This window comes from Photinus pyralis, unplaced genomic scaffold (genome assembly GCF_008802855.1).
Source record: "Photinus pyralis isolate 1611_PpyrPB1 unplaced genomic scaffold, Ppyr1.3 Ppyr1.4_LG4, whole genome shotgun sequence".
In the NCBI taxonomy this organism is placed as follows: domain Eukaryota; kingdom Metazoa; phylum Arthropoda; class Insecta; order Coleoptera; family Lampyridae; genus Photinus; species Photinus pyralis.
Genome location: NW_022170511.1, coordinates 21,408,374 through 21,419,876, shown reverse-complemented (window position 1 = coordinate 21,419,876; position 11,503 = coordinate 21,408,374). Strand labels below are relative to the sequence as shown.

At 38.7% G+C, this 11,503-nt stretch overlaps 1 protein-coding gene across 1 annotated transcript; it reads left to right on the top strand.

The window, feature by feature from the left end:
- Positions 1–5,988: 5,988 nt before the first annotated feature.
- Positions 5,989–11,121, top strand: LOC116169002. Its single transcript, XM_031485033.1, has one exon. It carries the CDS (start codon positions 5,989–5,991, stop codon positions 11,119–11,121), a length of 5,133 nt encoding a protein of 1,710 aa, XP_031340893.1.
- Positions 11,122–11,503: the final 382 nt, after the last annotated feature.

Here is an 11,503-nt window from a genome sequence, read left to right as displayed (position 1 = left end):
TCAGGTATCCAGTGGAGGAACAGGAATGTATAACAGTCAACAATACAGCAATACTAGTTTCTTTTTGAAAACGATTAAAAGCGCACAAATAGAAATAAACTTGTAACAAATATAGCAAACGAGCTCCTGGCTGCATCGTGGTTGGATATCCATTAAACCAAGAATCCTCTACAGTATACCAACCCCAATGCAGCTCTGTTTGTATGGTTTCCTACATACTTATTATGTTCTACCGATTAAAGATACTATGTAAACATACCTAATTCATTTGTTATACAGCGATGGCGTGTACGCAAACCAAGGAAAATCCTACTATACCGACTTAACATACTCCGTTCTCCAAATATTCGCCTTTGAAGTTTGGACTCCACCATCAGTAAGATCTTGTAGGGGGCTACCACATTCACTTTTTCGGTACTCACTTCTGATCAAACATTAAGCAGTTAGTTCCTTGACCATTGTAGGTATAACTGAAAACAGGATTGGAAAAATTCGAAACCGTTCGCGAGTTATCATATATAGAGATAATTATATTGTACACGGACGAACGGACAGACAGAAAGTCCTGGGTTGCGGAAAATTTAAGCAGTTCTTCCTTGGGTGATGATAAACAAAATAAATAAGAAAGTTGGCATTGCGCAATCTACTATTTTTTCAACACGCGATATGTTTAGGCTTCACGAGAAGCATCTGTGTTCAAACTAGAAGCATCTATGGTTTACATTTCATTCATAAATAAAGAGTTGACACTATAGACTGGGCATACGCACACCTAATGTTTACAATATGAGATACAAGCATCTGTGATTAAAATTTCAAAAAGATATCCGGATAAGTAGGGCAGTTGATATTGCGCATTTGCACATGCGCACATTAATCTGAGGTTTACAATATCCGATACGTTCGCTTTTACTAAAAGCATCTTTGCTTAAAATTTCAAATAAATGTGTGCATAAATAAGAAAGTTGGCATTGCGCAGTCTGCGCATGCGCACATCTAATTTTTACTATATTCGATATGTTTGTCTTTACTAAAAGTCTATGTGGTTCAAATTTCAACAAAATATTTTATTAATAAGAAAGTTTTTTTAGTTGAGACTGCAGTGTATTTCAGCGAGACTTGCGGCTTTCGAAACCTTGTGCAACTTTTTTGGGAAACTTAATACCAGAAACAGAATCAAACCAGCGACCTACGTTTGTTTCTGAGGTACAGGGTGAAAACGAAATCCTTGCCCTGTTGGGATGTCATCAAATCTTACTACCCGTATAAGATAGTATTGTGATTGTTTGTCTTGATTGGTGGAAAAGGTTTGAGTCACGAGATGGGGATCAATCAAAAAAGTAAAGTAGTGGGAAACGAGAGAATTCGCGTGAAGAACCGTGAAAGAGTCGATCACCTGTAATTCACCGTGGAGTGGATTTTATTTTTGTTCGAAGTTTGCGTTCTGTCGCGAGCGAAGAGAAGTTAGTCACCTGTAATTTATTGCAGGGTGACAGTAGTTTATGTTATGCGAATTCGTGTCGAGCTACCAGGGTGGTACTATATTGATGGGACGATAATCGAGAGTCCTTATTACTTGAGACAAAAATTGCGATCGCCGACAGCAGCATTTTGGGGACGTGTAAACACGGTAAAAGTTTTAAATGTGAAGTTTTGGCTACCTTAAAATTCAAGGGATAAGTTGCGTTAAAAACACACAATAGCGGAAGTTTTAAAATCGCGAAACTAAATTGTGGCGTGTGAAAGAGAAGAACGCAGCATAACAGCTGTTCGTGGAGAGTGGTGACGCTGTGACGATGTAAGAGAGTGCGTATGCGCTCTCTCCATCTGATAGAAGCAGGCACAAAAATATCAGTAGACTCTTGGCTTTTTAGGCAACCCATTTTCAATGTGTTTCATTACATATTAAGAATGCTAAAAAATGTATTTCACTCGGATGAGCGAAGGTTGACCTTATGCGGGATGTACTATTGTCTATTATTATGCCACTTGTAATATTTTGTGGGAGATATTTTGACAGTTGACTAAAATTTAGAAGAATATTTACGAAACTACTCAAAAGACTTTAGGTTATTACGGAAACTTTTAGAGCATTTCCATAAAAATAAAAAAAAATTCGCTATTGTGGCCACTGTCTGTCCGTCCGTCCGTCCACTCGTTCGTTGAGACGCTACTAGTTCTTTGTCTTAAGAGCTATTGTTCTACTTTTTTCGCAATTTGGTTCGTTATGGTGTCGAGGCTTGCACCAAGGAAGGAATTTTTTCTGCGTTTATTGCTAAAAAAGTTATTGTAAAAAAACCAAAAAACCGTTTTTTACATTTTCCATAATTTTACACTTTTGCCGTTTATTAACGATCCTAGAGATCGTTTATAATTTGGTATTGCTGTTTGTCGTCTGTCTGTTGGTCTGTCCGTCTGTTCTTTTGTCTGTCTGTCCATTTATCTGTCCGTGTGAACGATAATTTTGTTTAGAAATGTCTCCGTTAGTTATGAACTTAATTGCATGAAATATGTGCATAGCTTTAGCCATATAACACGCATTGCCAACAGTTGAGTCGAATCGATTCAAAATTCACAGTGCCCTTTTCGTATCTCGACCATTTATAAACTGAATTGCAAACTTTTTTATTTATAAAAGTATTTGAATGAAATTTGATACATAAGCACTTGGAATAAAGGAAAATCTAACGCCAGTTTCAAAATTTTATTTTGCGCATGCGCAGTGCCAACTTTTTTATCTATGGAAGCATTTAAATGAAATTTGATATTTAGGCGCTTGGAACAAAGGAAAATCTAACATTAGTTTCAAAATTTAGGTTTGCGCATGCGCAGTTCCAACTTTCTTATTTAGAAAAGCATTGAAATGAAATCCTTCTTATAAACTAAAATCGAGACTAAAATTGAAGTAGCACGTCAAAAATGTATTGCTGGCCGGATTGCATGAATGCATGTGGAAATGCGCTTTTTGCAAATCGTTTACGACTACTTTTTAACTTGTTTATTTTATCACAAGAGTAACGAAGTAGAAGCCTCTTTAAGTAATCTTTTGGTTTCACCTTGAAGAGTTCTTGTACCGATATTGAGAATGCTTTTAAAAACCTCAACATTTTTCGGAAAAGCTTCCTAGAACCTCTTTTGAAGGCCTGCTGCACAAAAACAAAATACTCCATTGTTAGCTCGGAATTATTTTTGAGTGTTAAATGCAGTTGATGCGCTGCATAGTGCGTGTTGAATCTCGATTCTTGACAGCAGGATTAGGATCAAATAGGTTTGTATAAGTCACTTGGAACTGTCTTAAAAACATACAATATTTTTAAAATTTCTTCTTTGAATGATTTTGGAAACTATTTTTTTTTTAACTTTTGTGAAATTTGATTGGAAACGTCAACTTCACAGAAGTTTTACCACAACCCTTATATAATTTACAATTTTCCTCAAATTGAAATCTATACCAACGAATGCCCAAGATTACTACAGAATATCATGTTCTTATAGCATCTTTAAGAAACTTTTCAACAATTTTCCTTAGGTACATCTTGGGATTTAATAGGAATCGTTTTTCAATTCTCAAATTCTTTGGAAGCACTTTAATCTTTATAGGTAGTTGTTAAGAAAAATGAATAAGAAAGAAAATAGAAGCCAATAGCATTTTTCATTTTTGCGTTTTAGTGTTAATTTTACTAATTGCATGAAAGTAGTTAGTTAGACAAACTCTTCACGTATTCTTATTGTAGATTACTTTTCTTTTTCCGTTACTGAGAAAAGCTTCTAATTTGTACGGGTTTGACTGATTGCCGTCACGAAACTCTTTACTTTTGCCAACTGACGAGATAATGAAAATATTATGCAACTCGTTTGTAAAAGTGTCGTAATTAAAACAAATCTTGTACTCGATCATTTCTCAATGTTGGAATAAACATCTTGAACTGATCATCCCCTTTTAGTTTAATTTCTGCAATTTTCTCGTTTCATAACTAGCAGTTACGTAAGCGCGTCTTTTGTGTGCACCGATGAATCAAACTGGAGCAATTATCTTATTATCGATTAATGCACTTCAGAATGTATTGAAATGCATTTTTCCCTCTTGTGTGGGTGGAACGAATTTTATCTTCGAAGCGCGTGAAGACACTTATAGCATTATATATAGGTGCCACTTGCAAAGAAAAGGCGATTTTAGCTCGCGGCAATGCGTCGGAAAGTACTTTTCTCTAGCGATAAGGAAACATTTTACAAAAGGCGAATATAAAATAAACCTGATAAGAAGCTGCCACTCGAGGTCGGTGTTCCCAATTATTACCTTCTGCTGTTGCAAACGAAATGTTTTCACCAAGGCAACGGAAATGCCAAGATCTGATTCGTACGAAAATTGGCAGATATTTGCACTAGTGATCGTTTAATAGGAAATGAACTGTAAATATCGCATTGTTTACGGATTAAAAACGCGTATAGCGTGACACAGGAATCGAAACGTTCGAGGAAATTTCTCGACATGAAAAGTTACCTACTTGCGGCTGTTTATCGCTACCAATTAAAAAGTCGAGTCAGCAGGAATTCGATTTGTTTTGTCAATGATGGCATTTTGTAGAGAATTGTAGAGAAAAAAAGTAAAATGGACCAAAATATTTAGATAAATCAATCGATTTCGGCATTCCTCTACAGCCTTCTAAAACTGAGTACTGACTACTAGCTTTATTGAAACATCCAGTATCCACAATGTTACTACGATATTATAAGAGGTTACTTTCTATTTTACTTGGTCTTAAATGCGCAATAGAGAAATACGAAAATCCGCTTGTGTTCACACATTTGAAAACTTAAAATTTATAACTCGGTTAGAAGATTCTAGGTACTTAATATTTATTCTAAATGGGAAACTCATTACCTTCTTCTAACTGAGTTCATACATGACTATTGATTGTACTGGAAAATTTCAAAACGGAACAGGTTAAAAAACGAAGTCTTTAAAGGCAATTTTTAATTACTGCTTCAACCTCAAAATTGAAACCGCTCAAAATCCATAAAGTAAAACGATCCGTATCGAATACAAAAGGAAATATGCATTTTACCTCAATCATATAGCGTCCACCCTGGGAAAACTGAATCACCCACTGTTGAGAATTTCTTAGTATTTTCACAAAAAGACCTTTTAGTTGTTGAGAATTTCCTAGTATTTTTATTTAGAAAGAGACCTTCTTGGTATTTCGACAAGGCCTAACGGTAGTTTTAAGATTCCAGGACAAGTATCCCTAAATGAAGCAGACTCGGTTTCGAACTGCTGAACAGTAAGCACCTTCTTGTTCACCTCAATGTATATTTTCTTGTTAATTAAATGTCGTAAATTGTTATTACGCTACCTATTTGTTTTATTTTGGTTAGACGCCGCAAAGTTCTACAAATCAATGTAAAGTACATTATTTTTTTTGGTGATAGCCGCAAATTATCACAGTGGGATTGTGGACCCCACGAGTTCAGTAAATTGCCACTGCAAAGGTAATTACCACACAACATTTGGTCCTTCGAGCCGGATATACATATGCGTGTGCGCGTATTAATCAAAATCGCGTATTCCGTGCATTAAGTGAAGTTCAACTTACAATACAAGAAAAAATCTACAAGATCGAAAAGTTAAGCCGTCTACTTGGTCTCATCCGCAAGCTGCCGTTGCCTCTTGGTCCTTCCAGGTAAAATTCCTTTCATTAGTTCCTTTATGTAAATTTCGCCGAACTTCAGAGATTGCATTAGTGCTAAACTTGTATTTTTAAATACGGGTACTTCGAAAATATTTCGTAACAATAGAGTTCTTAAAATTTCTCGTTTACAGTAACTCTTGTTAACAAATCTGCATACCGGCTTCCATCAGGTCCTTTTTCTTTAATATTTTACGATTTAAATTTCGTTGTGTTACAATTATTTTATTGTCTGTTGGTCGCCGCTATTCTAGTTAAATTTAAATTAGCGTATTGTGAAAATATTGTGTTCTATTTCATTATGGCTGACGAATTAAAGAAAGCCAGGGGTCAAATTAAATCTAAGCTTACGCGATTTCAAACATTTATTTCAAAACTTAATAACGATACGGTTACCGAGGAAGATGCAATTGAGCTCCAAGATAGATTGGAGGCTATAACGCCCTTGATGAAGGAATACGATGAGACTCATAGTAAAATGATTAATTTGGTCTCTGATGTGAGCGACGACGAATGTCACCACGCACAATTTGAATCTGCTTATTTTAAAGCGACTTCATTCGCGAAATTGCTGCTCAACAAAGCAAAAGTTGAACGCATTTCAATATCTCCGTCGTGCAATTCCGATGCGAGAAGCGTTAACAGTTCTTCCCACAAGAACCCATTTTTTAATCTGCCTAAGATATCAATTCCTAAATTCTGTGGTGATTTAGAAAACTGGATAGAGTTCAGGGAAATTTTTAACAGCCTCATTCATTCAAATGAGGAGCTAAACGACGTTCAACGACTACACTATTTGAAGTCAAGCCTTACTGGCGACGCAAGCCAGGTAATCAAATCGCTACAATTTTCCGCCGGCAACTATCAAGTTGCTTGGAAAGCAATCTGTGCTAGGTATGATCAGCCTCGCATGCTAATACGCAATCATTTAAGATCTATACTAGATTTAGAATCCTGTGTCAAGGAGGCGTCTCCCGCATTAAGAAAGATCTCTGATGCATTATTCAAACACGTCACCGCTTTACGCTCGCTAGCCTCCGACGCCCAATTATTTGAAACTACCATCATATATATAATGTCTCACAAACTAGATTCTACCACATTACGCCAATGGGAAAGAAACCAAAATGATGCTGGTACCGCAATACCGAACTTTGACGAGTTCAAAACTTTCTTAACAAACACTGCAAACTTGCTAGATAGCTTGCAATCCAAATCGGATTCGAAATCTACCCCTACGCCAGTATACGCCAAAGGAAAACCTCAAATGTCAAAATCCTTTGTGATGAATTCTCCAATATGCATATTATGCAAAGACTCCCATACACTCAATTCTTGTGAGCATTTTCTAAAATTTTCTCCATCTCAAAGAATTGCCAAAGTTAAAGAATTAAAACTATGTTTGAATTGTCTGTACAAGGGTCATATGATAACTCAGTGTACTTCTAAATACAGCTGTCGCACCTGCAAGGGGCGGCATCATTCCCTGCTGCACCTAAGCTCTGGTCCTGCTAGCCAAGAGGCGCCTACTGGGCGGAAAATAGAGTCCAATCCTTCTAGTAGCAATAACGATGAACCAAGTCAAAGTATTGCTGCATTTTGCACGAACACCATTCAAGTTCTTCTACCAACCGCTTCAGCTCAAATTCTTGATTCTACTGGAGCGGCACACACAATTCGTGTTTTATTAGATTCTGGTTCGCAGTCTAATTTCATTCGCGCTAGCATTTGTCAGAAATTGAAGCTGAACGTCGAAAATGCTAACGTTACGGTGTCAGGTTTAAGTAAATTATCCTCCACTATTCGATCAAAATGTCGTGTAATTTTACGATCTCAATATTCGGGTTTTCAAGAGGACGTTTCTTGTTTGATTCTTGAAGAGATCACTGGCACAATGCCTAGTTTCCGCTTTAACTGCAACATCAAACTGCCAAAACACATCAAATTGTCTGATCCATCATTCAATACTCCCGGAAATATTGATATGTTAATCGGATCGCCTCTATTCTTTTCTTTATTATGCGCGGGTCAAATAAGGTTAGGCCCAAACATGCCCATTCTACAAAAAACCCAACTGGGTTGGGTAATTTCTGGCCCTATAGGTGCCATCCCTTCTACCAAATCGCAATGCAATTTGAGTGTATTAAACGATCTTCCTGAACAGTTAGCCAAATTCTGGGAATTAGAAAGCTATCCCTCTGACAAGGTACATTCAGCTGAGGAGACGGAATGCGAGACCCACTTTACGAAAACCGTCTCACGAGATGAAGACGGAAGATTTATTGTCGACATTCCTTTTAAGGCTCCTCTCGACACCCTAGGAGAATCATACAATAAGGCTCAAAGACAATTTTTCGCTTTGGAGAGGCGTCTTCAAATGAATCCCATCATTTTGGAGCGCTATACTGCCTTTATGGAGGAATACCAAAATCTAGGCCACATGTCACTTTCAAATGCATCCTTTAGAGGCATTTCGTATTATCTTCCCCACCATGGAGTGATGAAGGACTCAAGCTTTACCACCAAGCTTCGAGTGGTATTCAATGGTTCCTCATCGACTACGTCGGGACGGTCTATCAATGATTTTCAAATGGTTGGCCCAACCATACAACAGGACCTCTTTTCTATATTGGTGAGATTTCGAAAATATACTTACGGGATTTCCGCTGATATTGAAAAGATGTACCGACAAGTTCTAGTAAACCCAGATCAGAGACCCCTGCAACGCATTTTGTGGAGACCTGTTCCCTCAGAGCCGCTTTTGTCCTATGACTTGAACACCGTTACGTACGGTACAGCATCTGCTTCATTTCTCGCCATCCGATGTTTATATCAAATTGGAATAGACATCGAAAAATTCGATTCCAAAACGTCAAGCATCATCAAGTCCGACTTCTATGTCGATGACCTCTTAACTGGCGCCGATGATCTTTTTGAAGCCCAAGTACTCGCCTCTAAAGTCTCACATGCCCTTCGTGAAGGCTGCTTTCCGATTCGTAAGTGGATTTCCAACGATCCAAGGGTACTGGCTCACTTACCCGAGGAGGACATCCATCCAGGCTTACTGGAACTGGGATCCCATGATCATACTATCACTCTGGGACTAATTTGGAATTTTCAAACCGATAGTTTTACCTTCACCATCTCACCAGCTCCCATAAGTAAGATAACCAAGCGTACTATTCTTTCTCAAATTGCTCAAATGTTTGACCCGCTTGGCCTTCTCAGTCCATGCACCGTTAGTGCTAAAATACTCTTACAACAATTTTGGCTGGAGAAATTAGGATGGGATGATCCGGAGCCACAGCCGATTTTATTGAAGTGGTCCTCTTATAGGAGCGAATTAACAGAGCTTAGTGAACTCCAAATACCCAGGCACTCCATATGCGTTCGATCAACTAACATTCAACTGCATGGATTCTGTGATGCCTCTATCAGCGCATATGGCGCGTGCATCTACCTCAGATCTGTTGATCAAAGTAATAAAATTCATATAAGTTTGTTATGTGCCAAATCGAAAGTGGCGCCCCTAAAGCCCCTTACCATTCCCAAACTAGAACTCAGCGCTGTCCTGTTAGCTAAACTTGTTGAACAGGTAATTAATTCGCTAAATATGAGAGTATCCGCCACGTACCTTTGGTCAGATTCTACAATAGTGTTAGGATGGGTAAAAACCAGCCCTAATCTATTGAAAACCTTTATATGCAATCGAGTCGCTGATATACAGGAGCGTACTTCTTCCGCAATCTGGAGACACGTTCCCACCAAATGCAATCCTGCTGACTTGCTATCCAGGGGAGTCACGCCAAAATCTTTAAAGTCCACTCAATTATGGTGGAATGGGCCCGACTGGCTCGCAAGCTGTGAATCATCATGGCCAAAACCACCTGATTCACTCCCACACCTACCTGAGTTCAAGCTTCAAACTCACTCGCTTATTACTACAACATCATTTAATCTAATCGACAAATTTTCCGATATATCTCGATTGGAAAGAGTTGTTGCATTTCTGTTGCGATTTATTAATAATTGTCGCGTGGTCATGAAAAATCGCATCACTGGCCCTCTAACAGTACTCGAAATTCGAGCCGCTCTTTTATGCCTGATAAAAATATCTCAGATCGAATCCTTTGGTGAAGATCTGAATCAGCTACGACGAAATCGCCCCCTGAAGCGGTCCTCCTCTATAATAAGTCTGAATCCATTTTTGGATTCAGAAGGTATCCTGCGCGTTGGTGGCAGACTTCGCAAATCAAATTATCAATTTGATAAGATTCACCCTATTGTACTCTCGGGAAAACATCGATTGGCCAAACTACTCACTCTCCGAGAGCACTTGAGATTGTTACACGCTGGCCCACAGCTTCTTCTGTATTCCCTTAGGGACCAATTTTGGATTATCTCTGGAAGAAGTCTAACTAAGCAGACGGTACACAAATGCATGAAGTGTTTCAGATTCTCTCCCAAACTGGTAAAACCCATCATGGCCGATTTACCTCCTTCTCGTGTACAAGCTGCACCTCCATTCTCCACCGTTGGCGTAGATTATGGAGGTCCTTTCCTCATTAAAAACCACAAGGGCCGAGGTGCCAAAACCTCTAAGAGCTATTTATGCCTTTTCATCTGCTTTGTGACCAAAGCAGTTCATTTGGAACTGGTGACTAGTCTAACAGCGGAGTCTTTCATAATGACATTCAGGCGGTTTGCTTCCCGCCGAGGAAAACCGTCTCACGTGTATTCCGACAACGGAACCAATTTTGTTGGATCCAATTCGCTACTGAAAGATTTGAGCTTATTTTTAAAGAGTAACGGCGATCACATCAATAAAACGTTTGCTGTTGAAGGCACCACCTGGCACTTTATTCCTGCCCATAGTCCTCATTTTGGAGGCCTGTGGGAGGCCGGTATAAAATCCGTAAAATCACACTTAAGGAGAGTATTAGGTACATCCTTACTCACGTATGAAGAGTTTAGTACTTTGCTATCTCAAATTGAAGCGACTATCAACTCCCGTCCGCTTTCTCCCTTATCAAGCGACCCCAATGACTTCCAACCCCTCATGCCGGCACATTTTTTGATTGGAAGACCACTGACCTCACTGCCAGATCCAGACGTCAGCAGTATACCGATTCCACGTCTCAAAGCATTTGAGCTAGTTCAACAACTTCATCAACGCCTGTGGAAGAGATGGAGTAAAGAATATGTAAGCGAGCTACAGCAGCGCACGAAATGGCGATCTCATCTGTCCGACCTCAAAAATGGCACCTTGGTGCTCTTGAAAGAAGATAACCAGCCACCTCTACATTGGAAGCTGGGTCTTGTTGTAGCTGTTCATCCCGGTGCAGACGGAGTAGCGCGAGTTGCATCTGTGAAAACTATAAATGGAGTGGTGAAACGTTCTTTTGCAAAAATTTGTCCTCTGCCAATCGTATAGTTAATTATAATGAAGTGCAAATGATTAATTATTTGTGCAGTGATGATAGTTTTTTCTTGTTCTTGAAAATTGTTAGTTGTTAAGAAACCATGATGTACACTCTAGATTCAATTTGTATTCAGTTTTCATTGTTATATTGTTAGGTTAAGTAAATGCAGTATATTATTGAAAGCCTTCTTTCAAGGCCGGGGGCATGTTGAGAATTTCTTAGTATTTTCACAAAAGACCTTTTAGTTGTTGAGAATTTCCTAGTATTTTTATTTAGAAGAGACCTTCTTGGTATTTCGACAAGGCCTAACGGTAGTTTTAAGATTCCAGGGACAAGTATCCCTAAATGAAGCAGAGTCGGTTTCGAACTGCTGAACAGTAAGCACCTTCTTGT